Source organism: Chiloscyllium punctatum, chromosome 6 (genome assembly GCF_047496795.1).
Source record: "Chiloscyllium punctatum isolate Juve2018m chromosome 6, sChiPun1.3, whole genome shotgun sequence".
NCBI lineage: Eukaryota > Metazoa > Chordata > Chondrichthyes > Orectolobiformes > Hemiscylliidae > Chiloscyllium > Chiloscyllium punctatum.
The window spans coordinates 12,884,843-12,911,647 of NC_092744.1; the positions used below are offsets into that span (position 1 = coordinate 12,884,843).

Below are 26,805 nucleotides of genomic sequence, written 5' to 3' on the forward strand. Positions count from 1 at the left end.
TCCTTTCATAATCTTATATGTCTCAATCAGATCCCCTCTCAGTCTTCTAAACTCAAGGGTATACAAGCCCAGTCGCTCCAGTCTTTCAGTGTAAGGTAATCCCGCCATTCCAGGAATTGACCTCGTGAACCTCTGCTGCACTCCCTCAATAGCCAGAATGTCTTTCCTCAAATTTGGAGACCAGAACTGCACACAGTACTCCAGGTGTGGTCTCACCAGGGCTCTGTACAGCTGCAGAAGCACCTCTTTGCTTCTATACTCAATCCCTCTTGTTATGAAGGCCAGCATGCTATTAGCCTTCTTCACTGTCTGCTGTACCTGCATGCTTGCCTTCATTGACTGGTGTACAAGAACACCCAGATCTCTCTGTACTGCCCCTTTACCTAAATTGATTCCATTGAGGAAGTAATCTGCCTTCCTGTTCTTGCCACCAAAGTGGATAACCATACATTTATCCACATTAACCTGCATCTGCCATGCATCTGCCCACTCACCTAACTTGTCCAGGTCACCCTGTAATCTCCTAACATCCTCCTCACATTTCACCCAGCCACCCAGCTTTGTATCATCAGCAGATTTGCTAATGTTATTGCTGATAGTATCTTCTATATCATTAACATATATTGTAAACAGCTGCAGTCCCAGCACGGATCCCTGCGGTACCCCACTGGTCACTGCCTGCCATTCCGAAATGGAGCCGTTTATCACTACTCTTTGTTTCCTATCAGCCAACCAATTTTCAATCCAATCTAGTACTTTGCCCCCAATACCATGCGCCCTAATTTTGCTCACTAACCTCCTGTGTGGGACTTTATCAAAGGCTTTCTGAAAGTCCAGGTACACTACATCTACTGGATCTCCCTCGTCCATCTTCAGAGTTACATCCTCAACAAATTCAAGAAGATTAGTCGAGCATGATTTCCCCTTCATAAATCCATGCTGACTCTGTCCTATCCTGTTACTATTATCGAGATGTGCCGTAATTTCATCCTTTATAATAGACTCCAGCATCTTTCCCACCACTGAGGTCAGACTAACTGGTCTATAATTTCCTGCTTTCTCTCTCCCACCTTGCTTAAAAAGTGGTATAATATTAGCCACCCTCCAATCCTCAGGAACCGACCCCGAATCTATCGAACTCTGGAAAATAATCACCAACGCATCCATGATTTCCCGAGCCACCTCCTTCAGTACCCTGGGATGTAGACCATCAGGCCCCGGAGACTTATCAACCTTCAGACCTAACAGTCTCTCCAACACCAAATCCTGGCAAATATAAATTCCCGTAAGTTCAGGTCCTTCAGTCACTGTTACCTCAGGGAGATTGCTTGTGTCTTCCCCAGTGAACACAGATCTGAAGTACCCATTTAATTCTTCTGCCATTTCTTTGTTCCCCGTAATATATTCCCCTGTTTCTGTCTTCAAGGGCCCAATTTTAGTCCTAACCATTTTTTTGCCTTGCACATACCTAAAAAGGCTTTTACTATCCTTCTTTATATTATTGGCCAGTTTACCTTCGTACCTCATTTTTCCTCTGCGTATTTCCTTCTTAGTAATCCTCTGTTGTTCTTTAAAAGCTTCCCAGTCCTCGGTTTTCCCACTTAACTTTGCTATGTTATACTTTTTCTCTTTTAACTTTATATGCTTCTTAACTTCCCTCGTCAGCCACGGCCGCCCATGCCTCCTCCTGGGATCTTTCTTCCTTTTAGGAATGAACTGATCCTGCAACTTCTGCATTATACAAAGAAATATCCGCCATTGTTCCTCCACGGTCATCCCTGCTAAGGTATTACACCATTGAACTTTGGCCAGCTCCTCCCTCATAGCTCCATAGTTCCCTTTATTCAACAGAAATACTGTCCCGACTGTACCCTCTCCCTCTCAAATTGCAGTTTGAAACTTAATGTATTATGGTCACTCCTTCCCAATGGCTCCTTCACTTCGAGGTCTCTGACCAATTCTGGCTCGTTGCACAATACCAGATCCAGAATTACCTTCTCCCTGGTCGGCTCCAGCACCAGCTGCTCTAAGAATCCATCTCTGAGGCACTTCACAAAGTCTCTTTCTTGAGGTCCAATACCATCCTGATTCTCCTAGTCTACCTGCATGTTGAAATCCCCCATAACAACTGTAGTAACATCTTTGCGACAATTTCACCTCCTGATTCAACTTACATCCGACATCCAGACTACTGTTTGGGGGCCTGTAGATGACTCCCAAGAGGGTCTTTTTACCCTTAGTATTTCGCAGCTCTATCCACACTGACTCTACATCCCCTGACTCTAGGTCCCCCCGCGCAAGGGACTGAATATCCTCCCTTACTAACAAGGCCGCCCCACCCCCTCTGTCCATCAGTCTGTCCTTACGATAGCACGTGTAGCCTTGAATATTCATTTCCCAGGCCCTGTCCCCATGAAGCCACGTCTCAGTTATCCCCACAATATCGTATCTTCCAATTTCCAAAAGAGCCTCAAGCTCATCCATCTTATGTCTAATGCTTCGTGCATTCATGTATAGTATTTTTAATTTGTTACTGCCCTCACCCTTCCCATCAACCCCTATTTCACTCAACCTTGCAGCATGATCCCTTTCTGAGTTTTCTGCCTCATTGATACAGTTGTCTTTCTTGACTTCTCTTGTTCTAACTTTCCCTTCAATTTCCTTTTTAAACATCCCGTTTGACCCCCCCCCGCACCCCCCCCTGCCGCTACTTAGTTTAAACGTAGCTGTGTTGCAGTAAAAAACCTGCCTGCCAGAATACTGGTCCCTAACCTATTAAGGTGCAAACCGTCTCTCTTGTAGAATTTATGCTTGCCACAAAATATACCCCAGTGATCTAAGAACTTAAATACTTGCTTCCTGCATCAGTTCCCCAACCACACGTTCAAGTCCATTATCTCCCTGTTTCCGGCCTCACCAGCCCGAGAAACTGGAAGCAAACCGGAGATAACCACCCAGGACGTCCTGCTTTTCATCCTTCTTCCTAGTTCTCCGAAGTCCCGCTGTAATATGTTCCTCCTCTTCTTCCCGACATCATTTGTGCCGACATATACCACCACCTCTGGCTCTTCACCCTCGTCCTTGAGGATTTCCTGCACTCTGTCTGTGATGTCTTTCACCAGGAAGGCAACACACCATCCTTAAATCCCGTCTGCTGCCACAAAAACCCCGGCCAGTTCCTCTCACGATGGAGTCCCCTATTACCACGGCTCTGTGTGATGTCCGACTCTTCCGCTCTGCCTCTGCGCCAACTTTTGTTTGACAGACCTGGCCGCCTTGCGAACTGGCAGTGTCATCAGTCTCTACTGTTTCCAAAAGCTTCAACTTGTTCCTGACAGGTACTTCCCCCGGGGTCTCTTGCACCTGTCTCATAGAACATAGAACATAGAACAATACAGCACAGAACAGGCCCTTCGGCCCACGATGTTGTGCCGAACTTCTAACCTAGATTAAGCACCCATCCATGTACCTATCCAAATTCCGCTTAAAGGTCGCCAATGATTCTGACTCTACTACTCCCACGGGCAGCGCATTCCATGCCCCCACCACTCTCTGGGTAAAGAACCCACCCCTGACATCTCCCCTATACCTTCCACCCTTCACCTTAAATTTATGTCCCCTTGTAACACTCTGTTGTACCCGGGGAAAAAGTTTCTGACTGTCTACTCTATCTATTCCTCTGATCATCTTATAAACCTCTATCAAGTCACCCCTCATCCTTCGCCGTTCCAACGAGAAAAGGCCGAGAACTCTCAACCTATCCTCGTACGACCTACTCTCCATTCCAGGCAACATCCTGGTAAATCTTCTCTGCACCCTCTCCAAAGCTTCCACATCTTTCCTAAAGTGAGGCGACCAGAACTGCACACAGTACTCCAACTGTGGCCTAACCAAAGTCCTGTACAGCTGCAACATCACTTCACGACTCTTGAATGCAATCCCTCTGCTAATGAACGATAATACTCCATAGGCCTTCTTACAAACTCTATCCACCTGAGTGGCAACCTTCAAAGATCTATGTACATAGACCCCAAGATCCCTCTGTTCCTCCACCTGACCAAGAACCCTACCATTAACCCTGTATTCCGCATTCTTATTTGTTCTTCCAAAATGGACAACCTCACACTTGGTAGGGTTGAACTCCATCTGCCACTCCTCAGCCCAGCTCTGCATCATATCTAAGTCCCTCTGCAGCCGACAACAGCCCTCCTCACTGTCCACAACTCCACCTATCTTCGTATCATCTGCAAATTTACTGACCCACCCTTCGACTCCCTCATCTAAGTCATTAATAAAAATTACAAACAGCAGAGGACCCAGAACTGATCCCTGCGGAACTCCACTTGTAACTGGGCTCCAGGCTGAATATTTACCATCTACCACCACTCTCTGCCTTCGACCGGTTAGCCAGTTTTCTATCCAATTGGCCAAATTTCCCTCTATCCCATGCCTCCTGACTTTCCGCATAAGCCTACCATGGGGAACCTTATCAAATGCCTTACTATCTCTGCCTTCCTCATCGTCTGCTCTCTTCTGGCATGATGGGTGTAATAACCTCGCTGAAGGTCTTGTCCAGAAAGATCTCATTCTCTCGGATGAGCCTAAGGTCCTCGAGTTCTTTCGTCAGTGCTGCAATATGCTCAGTCAATAGCTGAATGTGCACACACTTTCCACACATATACGAGCCAGACACACCAGAGTCGTTGACCTCCCACCTCAAGCACGTAGCGCACTGAACCAGCTGGGCAGTCATGTCTTCACCCTCTTCAACTGTGGCATAATCACTTCACTCAACCTCCTTGTCAAAGACTCCTGAGCTGAAGCCTCACTCTTCAATCCAAACTTCCTTAGACCCTCTTTTTGTGGCAAGTCTGTGGACTCTTAATTTAGGTTAGAGGAGGAGGGAGGGAGGGAGACCCTACCTTGTAGGACCTGGGGTTTAGAACACACCCACTCTAATAGCAATCACTTACCTTTCCGACCGGCTTTGCGCTCCACCTGAACTTCCGCCCAGCTCCCGCCGCTCTCTGCTGTGAAAAGCTTTCTCTGGACTGCCTCCAATACCAGTACAGAGGAACCTCGATTATCCGAACGGGATGGGCGGGCACTGTTTCATTTAGATAATTGATTATTCGGTTAATTGATTTCCTCTGGGTCTCGGAGTTTTCTGTGAAATCTCCCCATTCAGGAGACTAGGCAAAAGCACACAGTGTGCACGAGACCCCATTCTCCCATCCACTCCCACCACACCCACCCCCCCTGACTCGTTCCCAACCTGTCCAACACCGCCTCCCGCCTGTCCCCCAACCCCGCAGCCCAAACTCCACTCCCCCATCCACTCCCACCCACCGTCTGGCCCCCGTCCACTGCCCACCCCTCCCCGCCCACCCGAGCAGCCAGACTGTACACCAACAGCTGCCTTTGTGGGGTAAGTCTCCAAATAGCACACACACACACACATACACACATAGCCTCACTCAGACTCACACAGCCACACACACATACACTCACAGCCACACTCACAGCCACACTCACAGCCACACTCACAGCCACACTCACAGCCACACTCTCAGCCACATTCTCAGCCACATTCTCAGCCACATTCTCAGCCACACTCTCAGCCACACTCTCAGCCACACTCTCAGCCACACTCTCAGCCACACTCTCAGCCACACTCTCAGCCACACTCTCAGCCACACTCTCAGCCACACTCTCAGCCACACTCTCAGCCACACTCTCAGCCACACTCTCAGCCACACTCACAGCCACACTCACAGCCACACTCACAGCCACACTCACAGCCACACTCACAGCCACACTCACAGCCACACTCACAGCCACACTCAGACTCACTCGCTCACTCACTCTCTCTCTCTCTCAAACACACACACACAGCCACCCGTGCGTACACACACACACTCACAGCCACACACAGAGCCGCACGCACACCACATTTTGACAGGTTCTACCTCTGCTCTGTACAGGACAATGTTGGAGAGATTATCTGGGGAAGGTGGGGGGGCCATGGTTCACCCATATGTAGAACTCCAGGGAAAGTGTGGGGAGAGAGTGGGTGGGAGGTCAGTCATTTGGAGACAGGGCCTGGACTGTCCAGGACTGTTCTCAGCAGCCTTTCAGTGAGCCGAGTTTGTTTTTAATCATTGTACCTGTAAACAAAAGATGCGATCAGGGTTGAAACAGCCCTTTTCGGAATGTTTCTATCGAGACTTTGAGATCACCTTCAGATAATCCGATATTTGGATAATTGATATTCAGGTAATCGAGGTTCCTCTATATATCTTTGCTTCGATAAAGGTCCCAAATGATTCACAGTGCAACAGCTGTGGTTTGACTAGTCTCTTGTATAGTTTTCTCCCTATGGTTATACTCCACTCCCTTTGAAATAAAGCGCAACATTCCACATGCCCACTATACCTGACAGCTAGCTTTTTGAGATATAGAGAAGCTTTCTGAAGTGTTTCCCTCAATTGTGTAATATTCAGCTGCACCATTCCTGCCAAAGTGCATGACCTCACCACTTCCCTTATTACAATCACTTGCCATTCTGCCCATATTCCTCTGTGTCTTTCTCATCACTCACTATCGCACCCACCTTTATGATGTCCACACGCTTCAGTCTAGTATGTTCATCTCCATCATCCAAATCATTATATATATTGCAGATATTTGTAATACCAGCACTGATCCCTGCCACTTACAGATTCTCATCCTGAAAATATCCCCATTTAGAATTACACAATCCCCCCATCATGGAAACAGGCTTTTTGACCCATCAAATCCACACCAATCCTCTTTAGAGCATCCCATCCTCACACACTCTTCCCTGTAACCCTGCATTTCTCACAACTAACCCACATCTTTGGACACCATGGGCATTTAGCGTTGCCCATCCAACTAACCTGTACATCTTTGGACAGTGGGAGGAAACTGGAGTCCTCGGAGGAAACCCACGCAGACACGGGGTGAATGTGCAAACTCCACACAGTCAGTCACCAGAGGGTGGAATCGAACCCTGGTGCTGTGAGGCAGCAGTGCTAACCACTGAGCTGCCCACTTTATCCTAACTGTCTTTTATTCATTAACCAGTCCTTTATCCAGGCTGAGGCTACCCTCAACACCATGGGCTCTTACTTTATTAAGTAGATTTATGTGCAATATCTTGCCAAATATCTATTGAAAGTCCAAATATGTTACGTTTACTGGTTCCTCATTTATCTTTCCTGCTACTTACCTCCTTAGAGAATTGCAATAAATTTGTTAGGTGCAATTGTTCTTTCCCAAACCATGTTGAATCTGCTTAATTATATTTCTAAATGTTGTGCTGTTCCATCCTTCATAATACATGCTTAACATTTTTTCAATAACTAATTACCTGCAGTTGCATGTTTCTTAACAAGTGTTACATTGTCAGTTTTCCAGTCCACTGGGATTTTTCAGAGCATCCACTATCTCTGTATATACTTCCTTTTAAGGTCCTAGAATGTAAGCCATCAGCTCTCGGACCTGTTGGACCTTTGCTCCCCATGAGTTTCCCGAATACTTTTTCCTCAAGTGATCATTATCGCTTTCGTTTTCTTTCACACTTTAGCTTCTTAATTATTGAGTATTTTTGGAATGCTGTTAGTATTGTCTTCTGAAGCAAACAGATATATTCAATTCTCTGCCATTTCCTCGTTCCCCATTACTATATTCCCAGCTTTGTTCTCCAAGCGACTTGTGTTTACTTTGGCCTTTCGGTTCCTTTCGTATATATTTAAAGAGGCTCTTACTGTCCATTTTTATGTCACTTGCTTGTTTCTCCTCATATTTTATTTCCTCCCATTTTATTACTTTTTTGGGTAAACTGAAGCCTATCCAATAATATCCAATAGTTCAATATAACTTTATTGGTTTTGCCAAGCATTTACTTCAAATCTTAACTGCTGACTTCCTGTTAGCCTGCACAAACCATAAAACTAAATCTATATTCAAGGTTTAGTCTGCAGCTTGTGTTGTGGAGGAATCACTCCATGTTCTATATAAAAAAATTACCAGGAGAACACAGAAAATCCTTCACGAAATTAAACTTTTAATGTTGCAAAATCAAAGCTGTGAGAGCCAGCAAAAATGGCTTCCCTGGCTCCACACAATTTCTTTGTTCTCTTATATCGACCTGGACCCAATATATCGGCCACTACAGCGGACAGCTGGAACTGACAACCGGAAGCAGCAGAGACAGGCCACTATAAATGCCGGAGGAAACATCACAGAAGCGCTTCACAGGAGGCTCCCAAGCACTGAGGATGTCACCTAGACAGGGGACGAAACGTTTGCAAGACAAATTCCCAGCTCGGCGAACAGAACCACAACAACGAGCACCCGAGCTACAAATCTTCTCCCAAACTTTGATCGTTGTTCTCCAGTTTATACAATTTGGATGGGCTGAAACGTTTATTTTCCTGCTCCTCGGATGCTGCCTGAACTGCTGTGCTTTTCCAGCACCACTCTAATCCAGAACCTGGTTTCCAGCATCTGCAGTTATTGTTTTTACCTCGTTGGTCCCGCGCTTATCAGATAACATTAGCATAGCCAATCATGCTGGCTTGCTTTGTCTTTCTAAACTAATTATCATCAGCCACACTGGTTAAGATTAGATTAGATTATTTACAGTGTGGAAACAGGCCCTTCGGCCCAACAAGTCCACACCGCCCCGCCGAAGCGCAACCCACCATACCCCTACATTTACCCCTTACCTAACACTACGGGCAATTTAGCATGGCCAATTCACCTGACCTGCACATCTTTGGACTGTGGGAGGAAACCGGAGCACCCGGAGGAAACCCACGCAGACACGGGGAGAACGTGCAAACTCCACACAGTTCGTCGCCTGAGGCGGGAATTGAACCCGGATCTCTGGCGCTGTGAGGCAACAGTGCTAACCACTGTGCCACCGTGCCGCCCACGGTTAAGTGTGATGGGAGGAACCAATCACATTACAATGCCATCAACTTCAGTTAAAAATCACACAACACCAGGTTATAGTCCAACAGATTTAATTGGAAGCAAAGTTTGTTAGAAGATTTGTAGCTCGGGTGCTTGTTGTTGTGGTTCTGTTCGCCGAGCTGGGAATTTGTGTTGCAGATGTTTCGTCCCCTGTCTAGGTGACATCCTCAGTGCTTGGGAGCCTCCTGTGAAGCGCTTCTGTGATGTTTCCTCCAGCATTTATAGTGGTTTGAACCTGCCGCTTCCGGTTGTCAGTTCCAGCTGTCCGTTGCAGTGGTCGGTATATTGGGTCCAGGTCGATGTGCTTATTGATTGAATCTGTGGATGAGTGCCATGCCTCTTGGAATTCCCTGGCTGTTCTCTGTTTGGCTTGTCCTATAATAGTAGTGTTGTCCCAGTCGAATTCATGTTGCTTGTCATTTGCGTGTGTGGCTACTAAGGATAGCTGGTCGTGTCGTTTCGTGGCAGATTCAAACCACTACAAATGTCAGAGGAAAGATCACAGAAGCGCTTCACAGGAGACTCCCAAGCACTGAGGATGTCACCTAGACAGGGGACGAAACGTCTGCAACACAAACTCCCAGCTCGGTTAATTGGAAGCACACTAGCTTTCGGAGCGATGCTCCTTCATCAGGTGATTGTGGAGGGCTCGATCATAACACAGAATTTATAGCAAAAATTTACAGTGTGATGTAACTGAAATTATACATTGAAAAATTGATTGTCTGTTAAGCCTTTCATCTGTTAGAATACAGTGATAGTTTCACTTCTTTCATGTGTAAATCACAAAACCTTTTTTTTAAATGTTGCATTCTCAGGTTAGTTGTTAACAATGGTGATAGCTAGACAATATGTTGAAGGTGTTCGCCCCCTGTCTTCTCTGTCTATACCATGATGTTTAGATTGATTCTAATCTAAAAGGTGAGATAACGGAGTTTTACATAAATTCATGCAGTTTTTGAGCAAAGTACAATGTAACTCTGCAAGTACAAATTCACCCCACAAACATATATGTGTGCATGTGGGTCTTTGTCTGTCTGTCTGTCTGTGTGTGTGTGTGTGTGTGTGTGTGTGTGTGTGTCTGTCTGTCTGTCTGTCTGTCTGGGTTGGGGGTTGAGAGTGTGAGAAAGTGTGTGTGTGTGTAGTGAGTGCAGACTGTCTTTAGTCTGTGAGGGGGTGCATGTGTGAGTGTGGGAGTGTGTGTGTCTATAAATAAGGGTGTGTGTGGGTGTCTGTATGTGTATAGCAATATCAGTGTAATTTTATCAGTGACATCAACAAGTTCCATCCCACCATCAAACTCACCATGGGCTACTCTCTGCTGTCTGTCTCATTCTTGGACACATGCGTCTGCATCAAGGATGGACACCTCAGCACCACACTCTACCTCAAACCCACAGACAGCCTCAGTGCTACACTTCTCCAGCTTCCACCCAAACATATTAAAACAGCCATTCCCTATGGACAAGCCCTACGCATACACCGGATCTGCTCAGATGAGGAGGAACGTGACAGACACCTGGAAGTACTCAGGGATGCCCTCACAAGAACGGGGTATGATGCTCAACTCATCGACTGCCAGTTCCGACGTGCCACAGCAAGGAACCGTAATGACCTCCTCAGGAGACAGACACGTGCTGCAACTGACAGGGTACCCTTCATTGTTCAGTATTTCCCAGGAGCTGATAAACTAAGCCATGGTCTTCGTGACCTGCAACACATTATCAATGAGGATGAGCACCTCACCAAGACCCTCCCCACACCTCCACTACTTTCCTTTAAACAACCGCCAAACCTCAAACAGATCATTGTTCGTAGCAAACTGCCTGGCTCTCAGGACAACTCCATACAACCCTGTCACGGACGCTGCAAGACGTGTCAAATTATGGACATAGATACCACTATTACGCATGGGAACACCTCCCACCTTGTACAAGGCAGGTACTCATGTGACTCAGCCAGTGTCTATCTTATACATTGCAGGCAAGGATGCCCTGAGGCGTGGTACATTGGGGAAACCGAGCAAAGGCTACAACAACGGATGAATGGGCACCGCACAACAATCAACAGACAGGAGTGTTCCCTCCCAGTTGGGGAACACTTCAGTGGTCCAGGACATTCAACCTCGGACCTTTGGGTGACCATCCTCCAAGACGGACTTCGGGACAGGCAGTAGAGAAAAGTGGCCGAGCAGAGGCTGATAGCTAAGTTCGGTACCCACAGGGAGGGCCTCAACCAGGACCTTGGGTTCATGTCACATTACAGGTGATCACCATTGCACTACACACACACAAACACACACACACACACACACACACACACACACGGATATTCCTACCCCCACACACACTCTCACATACACACGGACACAGGTACACACAGACGCGCATACAGACACACACACACTCCCACACACTCTCATGCACCCCCTCACAGACTTAAGACACTCTGCACTCACTACACGTATACACACACACACACTTTCTCACACTCACAACTCCCAACCCAGACAGACAGACACACACACACACACAAAGACCCACATGCACACATATATTTTCTGGGGTGTAGTTGTACTTGCAGAGTTACATTGTACTTTGCTCAAAAACTGTATGCATTCATGTAGAACCTGGAGCTCAAAAACTGCATGAATTTATGTAAAACTCTGTTATCTCACTTTTTAGATTAGAATCAATCTAAACATCATGGTATAGACAGAGAACACAGGGGGCCGACACCTTCAACATATTGTCTAGCTATCACCATTGTTGACAGCTAACCTGAGAATGCAACATTAAAAAAAAGGTTTTGTGATTTACACATGAAAGAAGTGAAACTATCACTGTATTCTAACAGATGAAAGGCTTAACAGACAATCAATTTTTCAATGTATAATTTCAGTTACATCACACTGTAAAATTTTGCTATAAATTCTGTGTTATGATCGACTATCACCTGATGAAGGAGTGTCGCTCCGAAAGCTAGTGTGCTTCCAATTAAACCTATTGGACTATAACCTGGTGTTGTGTGATTTATAACTTTGTACACCCCAGTCCAACACCAGCATCTCCAATTCATCTTCAGCATTAGCTCATCTCCCAGTGATTTAACTGACCTATCACAATGCACTACCCTTATCTGTTACTGGAGCCCTGTCACATGATCCCAGGCATACATTGTAACACTAAGTTATCTACATTACTGCCATAATAGCTTCCATACTTGTCACTATTACAATGCACCTGTTAATTAACTTTGGTCTCATTAAGTGTTCAAAGGTTATTCAGACAGTCCTCTATGACTAAACCCAGGTGATTGACTTAAATAATTGCGTATTGGCCTGGCTGTATACTCTTCGATGTCTCTGACTTAAACTTAAAACATAAATCTCGTTACCACTCCAGCTGATTCCATCAAGTAATTCTGAGATTGACTTGATCCAACATTCTGAATATGTTTGGGACCACGTTGTACCTGCACACCCCATTTCACAGCTGACTGATTCTCTCACCTTTTGGAAAGAAATCTTGCATCTTTCATTACTGGCTTAGAAATTTCCACTAGAAACATTGTTGATTTTAAGTATGTAAGTTAGCTCGCTGAGCTGGAGGATTTGTTGCCAGACGTTTCGTCACCAGACGTAACATCAGTGAGAGTCTCCAGTGAAGTGCTGGTGGTATGTCCCGCAAATCTATTTATAGCTCTTGGTTTTAACTAGGTTGGTGTTGTCATTTCCACTTCCTATTTTCAAGGGAAGGTAGATGGGATCTAAATTGATGTGTTTATTAATGGAGTTCTGGTTAGAATACCATGATGTGTTGATTTTGCATTTTTTAAAATGTGACATAGTGTTAGTTGTTTCTTATTCCATAAATTGATGTGTTTATTAATGGAGTTCTGGTTCGAATACCATGATGTGTTGATTTTGCATTTTTTAAAATGTGACATAGTGTTAGTTGTTTCTTATTCCATAAATTGATGTGTTTATTAATGGAGTTCTGGTTCGAATACCATGATGTGTTGATTTTGCATTTTTTAAAATGTGACATAGTGTTAGTTGTTTCTTATTCCATAAGCCCGGTTTTCACAGTGAGAGCAATTGCTCACTTGAACAACGGCTGGGAGTGCGCTGTGGAGATCATTTTGTGCAACTATATTGGGGACCAGCAGAGGGAGCTAATGTCTACATTTAAAATAGAAACCCATCATGCAGTTCATTGAAAGGACTATCCAATTACATGTCAATCAATCGACATGTTTTCTTTTCCCTTGAATCCTGCAGGTTTTCTTTGCTTTGCATGTGAATTTAGCTCAATGGAAGCAAAAGGAGGGATGGCTTCAGTCATCTTACACAGTGACCAAGTTCAAATTAACCCTTTAATGTGAAAAACAACCCACCATCAGTCCTAAACCTGACTTTTAACCCTTTATTATCACTCTTTAATTTGAAATCAAGCCAAAGTTAGTTGCTCAATAACGAGGGGACTTAGGTTCAAGGTAAAAGGGGGAAAGTTTACAAGAGATGTGAGAGGGAAGTTTATTTTACACAGAGGCTGGGAGTGCCTGAAATGTGCTGCCAGAGGACGTGGTGGAAACAGATACAGAAGCATAAGAGGTATCTTAACAGATACATGAATGGGCAGGAAATAGAGGGATACAGACCACGTAGAGACAAAATGTTTTTAGTTTAGAAGGGTAACACGTGTTGACACAGTCTTGATGGGCCGAAGGGCCTGCACCGGTGCTGTACTGTTCCTTGTTCTTAACAAAGTAAGATTGGACAGACTAGGGTTGTTTTCCGTGGATCAAAGCAAACTTAAGGGGGAGATGATGAGAGGTGTCAAGTTACGACAAGCGGCCTGGTGGCCCAGTGGTTAGCACTGCAGCCTCACAGCGCCAGGGACCTGGGTTCGATCCCACCCTCGGGCGACGTACAGTTTGAACATTCTCCCCGTGTCTGAGTTGGTTTCCTCCCACAGTCACAAAGATGTGCGGGTCAGGGTGAATTGGCCATGGGAATTCTGGGAAGAGGCTGGGATGCTCTTTGGAGGGTCAGTGCAGACGTGATGGGCCAAATATCTGCACTGTAGGGATTCTATGAGCAACCCAGTGTCAACAGGAAGAAACACTTCCCTTTGATGGAGGGATCATGAACAGGGGCATGGATTTAAGGTAAGGGGCAGAAGGGATGTGCAGATAATCTTTTTCACCCAGAGGTTGGTGGGATCTGGAATTCACTGCCTGTAAGGGTCGGAGAGGTACAAACCCCTTATAACATTGAAGGAGTATTTAGATGTGCACTTGCCAAATCATACAAGGTTATGGGCCAAGTGCTGGGAAATAGGATCAGGATAGTTAAGTGTTTTTTTTTGACTGGAGCAAATGTGATGGGTCGAAGGACTTTTTTTTCAGTGCTGTAGACCTCTCTAATTCTAAGCTGCAATCAGTCTTGTCTTTGTGCATTAATCTTGCTCACTTAATCTCCCCAGCAGTTTTATGCTGCCCTTTGATATACTTGATGTTGGAAATGAAAGTGGGGGCTGGAGGTCTGTTGTAGGTGGGGATATTCTAACAGCCAACACTGATGTTTGCAGGTGCTCTGTGTGAAAGATGGTGATGAGGAAACCGAGGCAGAGACTCCACAGCTCCTGGTGGATTTCTGGGAAGCCATGTTGATAGGATGCAGTCAGGAGCCGCTGATCCAGCTCCTGTTGATGAAGCTGGTGTCAGTGTATATCCAGAGAATATCTCACAAACAACAGCCTGACAAGAGCCCCCTGAAAACCATCGAGGACCTGGTAGGTTGCCTGCTTCCACTCTTGACAGTACTATCTCCTACGTTACAACATCGACTGCCCTTCACACAGACTTCATCAGCAGTCCTGAGAGGATGAAAGACACTATATAAGTGCAAGTCTGTCTGCAAACTCAATCACCTTCTACTCTCTTTCTCTCTCACTCTCTCGCTCTCTCTCTCACACCCATACATTCGCACTCTCACTCACTCTCACAGACTTGCTCTATCTCTCTCTCTCTGCCACACACTCACTCTCTCTGATACACTCTCTTTCAGACACTCTCTCTCACAAACACGCACATGCACTCACTTTCTCTCAGACTCTCTCTCTCTCGGACACTTTCTCTCTCTCTCCGTCTCAGACTCTTTCTCTCTCTCGCTCAGACTCTCTCTCAACTGTCTCACTTTCTCTCTCTCTCTCTCTCTCTCTCTCTTTCTTTCTTTCTTTCTTTCTTTCTTTCTTTCTTTCTTTCTTTCTTTCTCTCTCTCTCTCAAAATGGGTCAGTGCAGGAGAGTAAGCAGGCTGCACTATTCCGAACTGGACAGGAAATTATTTTGGAGTTCATTTTATTTTCTCCTTTTAAACAGAAAAATTGTTGCAGTCAATTTGGTGCCATTTACTCCTGGATCCATACCATCAATGCGTCCAACTCCCATTCAATGGGTTTGCCTGAGGATCTTCTGAAGTTACAGGTTTGTGTTGGCATTTTCTGAGTTGGGGGGGGGGGGTGAAGGTGTGGCTAATATGCTGAGGGACACAAGCAAGAGCGAAATACCTGAGAGACAAGATGGGCTGAGCCACGGCTAAAATACTTCTGATGTTCATCGCCTGTTTCATGGCTGGAAAATCGCAGACGTTTGGATTCACCAGGGGGGGGAGATGAAGCGTTCCTTGTTTTAATCTCCAAGGGGAGAAATCTGTAGTGGGGACATTGTCAGAGGGTTGTACTATAAGAGCAGGGAGGTCACACTGCAACTGGACAAGGCGCTAGTGAGACCACATCTGGAGCAGTTTTGGTTTCCATGTTTAAGGAGAGGTATCATTTCATTGCAGGCAGTTCAGAGAAGGTTCCCTAAGATGATCCCAAGGATGGAGGGATTGTCTTAATAGCAAAGGCGAAACAGATTTGGGACTCTACTCACTGGAGTTGCGAAGAATGAGAGATGATCTCCTTGAAGCGTATTGGATTCTGAAGGGGCTTGACAGGGTCAACGCTGAGAGGATGTTTCACCTCATGGGAGACTCTCTGACCAGAGGGCACAGTCTCAGAATAAAGGGGCACAATTGGATTCTGAAATGGGGAGGAATTTCTTCTCTGAGGGTTGAGAATCTTTGGAACTCCTTGCCACAGAGAGCTGTGGGGGCAGAGTCCTTGTGTATGTTTAAGGCTGAGGTAGATTCCTGATCAGTCCGGGAATCGAGGATTATTGGGAAAGGGCAGGGAAGTGGACGTGAGGAATGTCGAATCAGCCACAATCCTGTTGAATGGTGGAGCAGGCTCGAGGGACTGAATGGCCTCCTCCTGTTCCTATTTTGTACGGTCTTATGAAGACCATGCATAAAGCCTTGTGTCATCACACTGCGCAGTACAATGGGGATCTGGAAATCCTGGAGTTGTTGGGTCATGGAGAGTGGGGGAGAGATACTGTTCTGGTTGGTGGAAGCGTTAGGAATGTGAGGAGACAGGCAAAGGAACCAACACTTACAGTGTGGAAACAGGCCCTTCGGCCCAACAAATCCACACCAACCTGCCGAAGCGCAACCCACCCAGACCCACTCCCTTACATTTACTCATTCACCTAACACGGGAAAACTTTCTCACGTCATGGGATCTAGAGAGCAGTGTCCAAGAGTGGAGGCAGCAGCTTATTGGAGATGTTCAAGAGGGATTGTAATCTAGAAAGGAATGGGCAGGGTCGCAGTGGGAGGAAAAGCTGAGGAATGACACTGGGGTAATGGCTTCCTTTGGAGAGCCAGGCCAGGTATGATAGGCCGAATGGCCTCATTCTGCGCTGTAATGGTTTTGATTAAATTCCTTTACCCGGTCCCCCACTGCCTGTTGAATTATATAGTACAAAAGAGATCCTTTGGCCCATTGAATTTATAACCTTCCTGCTATCCGCGGCACCGGGATGGTGTAGAGTCATGACGGGGCGTCCTTCCTGTTTCCTTCCCTGATGACATGATCCCTCCCCACAAACCCAATTGTAATCCCCTCCCCATTCTCCCCTCAGTGGTGTTAGGATTCATTGTGAGGTTGCATTCTGGCCCCGGACGTCCTTGGTACATTTTTCCTTGCAGCGTCCAACCTCATTCTGCCTTGTTCAACTTCCATTGCCACTTTCGAAGCATAAAATATAAAATATTCACTGTTTGTCATTTCCTCCCACCCCCCCCGATCATGTCCAGGCAGTCTCGTGATCACAGTCAGAAAGAAAGCCATGTCTGTTTCTTCTGTTCTGTGTCCGAAGCTGGGAAGGCATCTTCTCACTCGTTTCTAACTGCATCTCAAGCACCCATTCAGATTAGCAGGTGGCCATTCAGCCCCTTGTGAGACAGTGAGGACTGTAGATGCTGGAGAGTCAGAGTTGAAAAGCGTGCCACTGGAGAAGCACAGCAGCAGCATTCGAGGAGCAGGAGAGTCAACGTTTTGGGCATAAGCCCCTTGATCAGGATTGCCCCTTGTGTCTGCCCCTCTGTTCTGTAAGCTCTGGGCTGGCTCCACATTCTTGCCTGGCCCTATGAACCTTTCCACCCCACCCCTCGCTTATCCACTGGTGCCTTCACAATGTTCAATGGCTCTGTTCCCACTGACTTTTTCAGGAAGAACCTTCCACAGACACACTGAGGGGAACGTTTCACCTGATCCCTGCCTTAAATGGGTCCCGCCTGATTTATGCAACAGTGTCTCAAACATCTGCATCACCTCCAGCTTCTCGAGCCCACCCCCGTCCCCCAGGATCTTTTACGTTTTAATCAAGTCACCTCCCTTCTCTTCTAACTTCGCTTGAACAATTGTAGGCCACTTGGCCCTTCAAGGCTGCTACCCCATTCAGTAAGATCATGGCTGGTGTGAATATAACCACAGCTCCACATTCCAGCACATCACCCATAACGCTCAGTCATCAAAGATCCACCTCCTTCTGCCTTAACAAAAAGATTGATTGTTGATTGGTTTATTGTTGTCTCATGTGCCACGATACAGTGAAAAGTGTTATTTTGTGTGCTATACAGGCAGATTGTACCACGTAGAGTGCATCAGGGTAGCAGAACAGAGTGTAGAATTACAGCCACAGAGAAGGTACAGAGAGAGTGAAAGAAAGAGAGAGAGAGATCAAAATTAACAGTTGAGAGGTCTGTTCAAACGTCTGAGTACAGCGGGGGACGAAGCTGTCCTTGAACCTATTCAAATGGACTCAAATGGTTATATTTTCAGCCTGATAGAAGAGCATGAAAGAGAGTCTGACCGGGCTGGAAGGGGTCTTTGACTGTGACGGTTGCTTTCCCAAGTCAGCTGCGAGTATCGATATGTTTAGAGATTCCACATCCACTGCCTTTTGTGGAAAGAACTTCCAAAGATTCTCAACTCTGAGAGAAAACAATGTTTCCTCATCTCTGTCTTAAATGGGCAAACTTTTATTTTTAACCAAGACCTCCTAGTTCTAGGTTTTCCCACAAGATGATGCATCCTTTCCACATCCACCCAGTCAAGTCCCCTCAGGATCTTACGTGGTTCAATTAAGTCACCTCCGACTCCTCCAAACTCCACAGGATACAGGCCAAACCTGCCCAGCCTTTCCTCATAAAGCAACCTGCTCAGTCCAGCGAATAATACATAGTAAACCTTCAAGGAGCATGAGAGTGTTACTGTGAAGCTGCAGTCACTTCCTTAATATCATGAGGTGACTAGAACTGCACACAGTACTCCACCTGTGGCCTGACCAACACTCTGTACAACTCCAACATTACCTCCTTGCTCTTACACTCTTATGCCATGACTGATGAGAGCAAGTGTCCCATATGCTGCTTAATTCTCTATTCGCGTGCTCAGCCGCTTTCAGGTATCTGTGAATAATTACCCCCAGATCCCTCTGCTCCTCTGAGCTGTCCCATGACCTGCCATTTGTTAAATACTCCTTCATCATGTTTTTTCTTCCAAAGTAAATCACCTTGCACTTATCAGGATTAAATGCCGTCTGCCCATCTGACCAGCCCATTTATATCTTCCTGTAACCTACCTACCACCATCTTCTTCACTATTAACGACTCTACCAATACTGGTGTCATCTGCAAACTTGTTTAACATTCCCCTCCATTTTCATCCATATCATGTATGTACATAACCAACAATAAGGGTCCCAGTATTGATCCCTGTGGTACAGTGCTGGGCACCGACCTCCAGTCACTCAAACAGCCTTCTCCCACTACCTTTTATGTCCTATTACTAAGCCAGTTGCTGATCCATCTCGCCAAACTTCCCTGAATTCCATGTGCTTTAACTTTCTCAACCAGTCTCCAATGTGGGACTTTGTCAAAAGCTTTGCTAAAATCCATATAAACTACATCAACTGACCTTCCCTCATCCACACACTTAATTGACTTTTCAAACAAAAATTACAGATTTGTTAGGCCTGACCTCCCTCTGACTAAGGAGAAAGTGAGGACTGCAGATGCTGGAGATCAGAGCTGAAAATGTGTTGCTGGAAAAGCGCAGCAGGTCAGGCAGCATCCAAGGAGCAGGAGAATCGATGTTTCGGGCATGAGCCCTTCTTCAGGAAGAAGGGCTCATGCCCGAAACGTCGATTCTCCTGCTCCTTGGATGCTGCCTGACCTGCTGCGCCTTTCCAGCAACAGATTTTCAGCTCCCTCTGACTAATCTGACTAACCCATGCCTTTCCAAATGGATATTAATTCTCATCTTCAGAATTTTCGGCAATAGTTTTCCTCCTATTCGTCAGTCTGTAATTTCCTGGTTCATCTCTACCACCCTTATGAAAACATGGAACCAGATTAGTCATCTTCCAGTCCTGTGGCCAGAGAGGAATTACCACTGTGTCAGAGCCCCTGGAATTTCCTGCCTCGCTTCCCACAGCAGCCTGGGATGCAATTCATCTGGACCATGGGATTTGTCCATTTTTAAGCCTGACAGAGCCTCCAATACCCCTTCAATTCTTATGTCAAACTGTGCAAGTTCCTCACAGCCACTTTTCCTGAATTCTGTAACTACATTCTCCTTTTCCAGAGTGAAGACAGAAGAGAGTATTCATTTAACACCCTTACAATATCCTACAGCTCCACACACACATTGTATTTTGGTCCCTAATCCTCCCCTGGTTAATCTCTTTCCTTTAGTGCATTTATAAAATATCTTGACCAGACCTGATTGTGCAACGGGTTCGGTTATCATCAACAGATCTAGCTGGATCACAATGAGTAGTATTGGGCCACGCTCTCCACTGTTCACCAATCCAGGGTCCCTTAAAGCTTTTCCCCAGTGACCCCTCCTGTCTACTTTCAGCACTAAGACCACTCGAGGGTACAGAGACGTCTATAACCCTTCATGCAGTCTGGGATTTTGCTAGCATTTCTTCCTTTGGTTCTTCCTTAGTCCATCCTCTGCGGTTCCTCCATCGATGTGAAGTCTGTTCTCCCGTTGTTGTGTCAGCTCCCTGACGATGACGCCCCTGGTCTGAGTGTCCATGTGCTTTGTGCCACAAGACTGGGCGAATGTGAGCACGTGACTGACCGACTCCTCGACCGATGTCCAGAGGCTGTCCTACCATTTGCCAACTCTGTAATGCAGCAGGAGAAACAGGTTTGTCCCAGAGAACTTCTCTTTCAAACAAATCTTGTTTTATCGTATCTCAGAGGGTGTGGGCGAAGAGGGGGGGAGCGAACATTGGATTGGAAATGAAATGCCAATTGTGCTTCAGGTGGTGGAAATCTCTCTCTCTGTCTGAGTTGCACAATTGTTGGTTGATATCCATCAGAGCTTTTCGGCATGTTACTGTGAATATCAGGCTCATGGGCTCTGCTGTACTGTCCTTCAAATTGAACTGGATCCCGACTTCCCATTGAGGTGAGCATCAACAATTCCATAATGCGAAGAGAAAGTATTCTCCAGAAAGTTTGGCCCAGCGTTCATCCCTCCAATGAGATCCTCCAGATTTGGATGAACTGGTTACACAGTTCAGAGGGGAAAGTGAGGATTGCAGATGCTGGAGGTCAGAGTTGAGAGTGTGGTGATGGATGTAGGTTTGCTCGCTGAACTGGAAGGTTCATTTCCAGATGTTTCGTCACCCTACTAGGTAACATCTTCAGTGGGCTCCACGCAAAGCACTGCTGATAATTCCTGCTTTCTATTTATATAAATAGAAATTTATAGAAATACAAAATCTACAAGTCCCACTTTCCAGCCCGAGCCCATAACCTTGTATGTTATGGCTATGACAAGGCTCCAAAGGATCCTTCCACATCCGACAGAGATTTTCCTGCTTTTCCACACACGTCATCCACTGTATGCGTTGCTCTCAATGTCGTCTCCTCTACACTGGGGAAACAGGACGCCAACTTGCAGAACGTTTCAGATAGTATCTCTGGGACACATGCACTAAACAACCCCACCGCCCTGTGGCCGAACACTTCAACTCCCCCTCCCACTCTGCCAAGGACATGCAAATCCTGGGCCTCCTCCACCGCCAAACTCTAGCCACCCAAAACCTGGAGGAAGAGTGCCTCATCTTCCACCTTGGAGCCCTCCAACCACAAGGGATCAATTTTGATTTCACCAGCTTCCTCATCTCCCTTCCCTCCATCTTATCCCAGATCCAACCCTTCAACTTGGCACCGCCCTCTTGACCTGTCCTACCTGTCCATCTTCCTTCCTACCACTCCTCTCCACCTTCCGCTCAGATCTATCACCATCACCCCCCCACTTTCACCTACCTATCACATTCCCAGCTACCTTCCCCCCCGCCCCACACCCTTCCTATTTATCTCTGTACCCTCTTGGGTCCCCCACATTCCTGATGAAGAGCTTATGCCGAAACGTCAACTCTCCTGCTCCCCGGATGCTGCCTGACCGGCGGTGCTTTTCCAGCACCACACTTTCTGACTGTGTACCACCAATGGCAGCCCCCAACATTCCCTCTAAGCTGTGTGCGTGCACGACTGCTCCAGGGTTCGGTGCACAGAGATCAGTGCTAACACACTGATTCCAGCATTGACCTCTCCTTCCAAATATCTCGAGCATTCTGATCACGGTGATCTAGAAGTAAAATTCAAGAGAATGTTGGCCGCACAATTGGTATATTTGAACTATGTAATGGCCCCCAATTGTTTTGGGGTAACACCCAGTTGGTGTTAATGCCAGGCAAGTCAAATGCCCGTGAGATTCAAAGATTTTTAAACATGCAATAATCAAACACGTTTTACAAATTGAAGAGAAACAACAACTTTTGTATTGGAATCAGTACAACTGGCAAATATTGTTACAATTCCAAGAATGTCTCATATTGTGCTTTTACCAAGACCCAGTCCAGCTCATTTCCAAGAAAGAGAGAGATGCTTCACATTTGAAATCCTTTGAGCTTGATGTAATTAAAATTTCAACTTACCCACCAGAACTGTAGATAACTATTATTTATTGCTGTCTTGCTTGTGACTTCACTTCCTTCCAGTGTTATGCTATCCCTTGATGCAGCTGCGATTCCTTGCTCTTTGTTAAAAAAAATCTCAAAATCTTATCTTTACATCTTTTCCACTGACTGTATCCCAATACCCCTGTCTGGAAACAATAACTACTTATTATGCGATCATTTAATTGCTTTGAACACCTTTTCTTAAGAATACTTAGCACCGATACTCTATCGAAAGACTTCCCAGCAAGGAGCTTGATACTTGCTTCTCTCTCAAACAACTTCCCAGCACAGACTCAAAGTGAAAAGTCCTCTGGGTAATTCCCGAGAATTATGGGTGCTGTTTTGTTTAAAAAAGCTAATCATTAATTCCAAACGCACACAAGCTTAAATTAGAACCCAAATCTGCAGTGAATGTCGTTAAAGCACATACATAAAAATGTCTGTTTCAACATGCACTGTCCACAGAACATCGTTCACACCCTACTGCTTTCTTGCAGAAAAAAAGTTTTATTCTAACAATGCTGTAACAGTTGGACTTAAACCAATGGCCACTTTATCATAGCATCATTCAGCTTGGTAACAGGCCCAACACGTCCATGCTGACCAGGTTTGCCAGGTTTGTGGGCGGCACGGTAGCACAGTGGTTAGCACTGCTGCCTCACAGCGCCAGAGACCTGGGTTCAATTCCCACCTCAGGCGACTGTCTGTGTGGAGTTTTCACATTCTCCCTGTGTCTGCGTGGGTTTCCTCCGGGTGCTCTGGTTTCCTCCCACAGTGTAGGTTAGATGAATTGGCCATGCTAAATTGCCCGTAGTGTTAGATGAAGGGGTAAATGTAGGGGAATGGGTCTGGGTGGGTTATGCTTCGGCGGATCGGTGTAGACTTGTTGGGCCGAAGGGCCTGTTTCCACACTAAGTAATCTAATCTAATCTAGTCCCATTTGGCCCATATATCTCTAAACCTTTACCTATTCATGGACCTCTTCAAATGTTTTTTAAATGTTGTAATTGTATCTGCATCTACCCTCCCTAATTTGATAACCTGAGCAAAAGGAGGAAACGTTGTCTTTCTATGGTCCTGGTTCTGGGAAAGATACAGTGAAATATAATTTACTTGCTAATCACCAGGTGGAAGGTCAGCGGGTAGCCATTGGTTGACCAGTGACCAACACATCATTCTTCCAGCTCTGGCAGTTCATTCCACATACAAACCACTCTGTGTGAAGAAGTTGCCCCTCAGGTCCCTTTTAAAACCTTCTCCCCTCACCTTAAACCTGTGCCCTCTGGTTTTGAACTCCTCTACCCTGGGGAAAATGACCATTGCTATTCACCTTATCTACATCCCTCACGCTTTTATAAACCTCTGTTGTCTTTGTTAAAGAAATGCAGATTGTAGTGCACTCATTTCTCTTACCATTCCAGGAGACTGTGCTGGGGCATTCCTTCAGAATGCTTTTGTTCTATAAATGCAGATATAATTCTAGAGAATTACCCTGAGGGTTTAGGTGGAGAACTTCCCAGACTCTGACCTTAGTTTCATTCTGATGGGCATCATCTATGGAACTGGATTGAGCCCCAGTCTGAGGTGGCAATGTACCCCCTTCTATCGAGTGAATTGACTCCAGGTCCAAGGTGTTGATATTCATCCTCCATCTTGGTTTTGAGTTTGGTTTGAGTGATGTTTCTGCTGTTGTGAGTGTGTTATCATTCCTCTGATAGAACGATGACATCTTGCTCTTTGCAGCCTCTGTGGTGGAAAAAACTTTTGCCTGAACTTTGTAGGCGGACAAAAGGAGCTGGAAGAGAAAACAGAATCTTGGTCTCTTCACTGAAAGGTATTTTGTGTGTGTTTCATTCTTTTGCAATAGTTTTGGTACCTGCCACACTGTGACCACAACTTCAATTCAGAACCACATCCATGACTGGAAAGTGCTTGGGATTGTTCTGTAAAAAACACAACGTAAATGGTAGCATCATAGAGTCATACAGCACGAAAACGGACCCTTCAGCCCAACATGTTCATGCTGACCAGGTATCCCAAACTGAACTAGGCCCGTTTGCCTGCGTTTGGCCTATATCCCTCTGAACCTTTCCTGTTCATGTACCTGTCCACATCTCACTTAAAATTATGTAATTGTACTTGAATCTACCACTTCATTTGGCAGTTTATTCCACTTTGGAACCTCCCTCTGTGTGGAAAGAATTGCCCCTCAGGTCCCTTTTAAATCTTACTCATATCACCTAAACCTATACCCTCTAGTCTTGGACTCCCCTACCCTGGGGAAACGACCTTGGCTAATTACCTTACTTGTGCCCGTCATGATTTTATACAGGTCTGTAAGGCCACCCCACAGCCTCCGATACTCCAGGAGAAAAATGTCCCAGTCTAACCAGCTGCTCCTTATAACTCAAACCTTTCAGACCCAGCAACATCTTTGTAAATCACTTTACCTGGGCAAAAGGAGGAAACGTTGTCTTTCTATGGTTCTGGTTCTGGGAGAGATACAGCGAAATATAATTTATTTGCTAATCACCAGATGGAAGATCAGCAGGTAGCCATCAGTTGACCAGGGACCAATACATCATTTTTCCTGCTCTGTATGGTTTCATTTGACTAATTATATAGTCACTGGGAGAGGGGAAGAATGGTCTGTTGCTCCACACAGAGAAGCACCAGCAGAAAAACGCACGATCACATCACTAATGGTCATCAGGTTGTCACTTCTTCATGCTGTAATTAGTATCTCTTTCCATAATTTTTAATTCTATTCTTTTAACGCAATTCAAATGCTTCATCTGTAGATTCTGAATCCAAAACATTTGTATTTCTTCCCCCTAGAAACCTTGACAGTGGTGGCCAGTATCCTACAGCCGCTGGACTTCCTCAGTATCTTGCCAGATGAGGGTGTTGCTTCGTTTTTCCTTTCCCATCTCCTGGATTGCAGCAGGAAGAATTTAATCACCTGATCCGGGGGAGGGGAGGGGGGAGGTGCAAGAGGAATGTGACACACTCCCAGGAGCCCAGAATGACATGGTTTTTTCATGCTTTGATTCTGGTTCAGACTGTGAAACTCCTTGCATCCGACTCGGTTCCGGTGGAGAACAGAACTGTACTTTGAACCTACACTGACAGAACAAAGCCCCCAGCCACCTTTGGAGACAAAGTCACTCTGTGTGTTGCAATACACCTACAGAACAAGGACAGACTGATGACAAGTTGGACATTTTACTGTTGGCTCCTGTGGCATTTCTGGGTGTCAGGTATCTGCTGTCACTAACAAACTACAAGCCAGCATCCAGCCTGGGCACTTTATGTTTCAGATGTGAAATTTACTGGAATTATCAACCAGTGATCCATTGGTACTTCAACTGTCTTAATGTTTGGCATATCTACTTCAAGTTGAAAGTTTTGTTTTTGTTTGTTTTTCAAAGTTTCAGCTAATCATCCACTTTTACCATTGTCCCCTCTTCGACATGACCCCATTGCTAAATCCCATACCCAAATCATGAAGGTAATCTTCTCTGCTGCATGAATATACCAGGGTCTGTAGGAGCTGCAAGAGTGCAACTCTGCTGTCTAATGTGCTGCAAAGCTCTATGTTATATTCCAATTACTGTCCAACCACCAATCTCCTGTACCTCCTTGTAAAGCAAAGCTTCATTTGTAATATAGTGATATCTTGATTAACCATACCATCCACTGAAACCTTCTTAAATTACTGCATGCCTGTGCATTTAACCAATTATTTATTTAAATTGTTAATATTTCACTTAATGTTTATACAGCTCCAGAAGAGAGAGATCTGGCCCATACCCAGTAACCTCTTAACCAGATCACCACAAACCTTGCTTCGGGTACAGAAAATACAAATGCCTAATGATCAGATTTGTTTTAATTCTCTGACCAGGCAGCATCCAATCAAGGTGGAGTATTTAGTTTCCAAACTTGCTGTTGCCGGGTAGAGTTGGTCCTTTATTGTTTGGAGCGGTGTTGATGAAAAGCAATGTGCAATAAAATGTAATAGCCAAACCTTGGTCATTCACGCTACTCATTTCTCTAGAATTAAACCCCATAATATTTCAAATGGGAGGCTGAAATAACCAGTAATCACGATTGCAATGCAAGCATCTTGCTATCATTAATTATTTCAGCAACAGACCTCTGTTTAAAGTTACAACTGGAAGAAGGTGCTGTGTTCACTGCATGGATGAGGTTCCCGTGATGCATTGTATCGTCCTATTTGAAGTGATTGATAAGACTGCATAATGAAGGGCAATTGAACACACTATATATATCAGCACCTCTATCCCCCCAACCCCATTCAAAAATCCAGACTTCTTGTTTTCCTCAGAAATCCGCAGAAC

At 45.6% G+C, this 26,805-nt stretch overlaps 1 protein-coding gene across 2 annotated transcripts in view; it reads left to right on the top strand.

Moving 5' to 3' along the window:
• The window catches only part of hps3 (HPS3 biogenesis of lysosomal organelles complex 2 subunit 1), a 72,496-nt gene extending 46,026 nt beyond the window's left edge, over positions 1-26,470 (top strand). For both annotated transcript variants that reach the window (XM_072572024.1, XM_072572023.1), the window contains exons 14-18: positions 14,598-14,801; positions 15,389-15,493; positions 20,410-20,616; positions 24,185-24,275; positions 25,280-26,470. In XM_072572024.1, the coding sequence (XP_072428125.1) occupies positions 14,598-14,801; positions 15,389-15,493; positions 20,410-20,616; positions 24,185-24,275; positions 25,280-25,407 (735 nt within the window). In that variant the 3' untranslated portion in view covers positions 25,408-26,470. The remainder of the gene's footprint in view (positions 1-14,597; positions 14,802-15,388; positions 15,494-20,409; positions 20,617-24,184; positions 24,276-25,279) is intronic.
• The last annotated feature ends 335 nt before the right edge of the window (positions 26,471-26,805 follow it).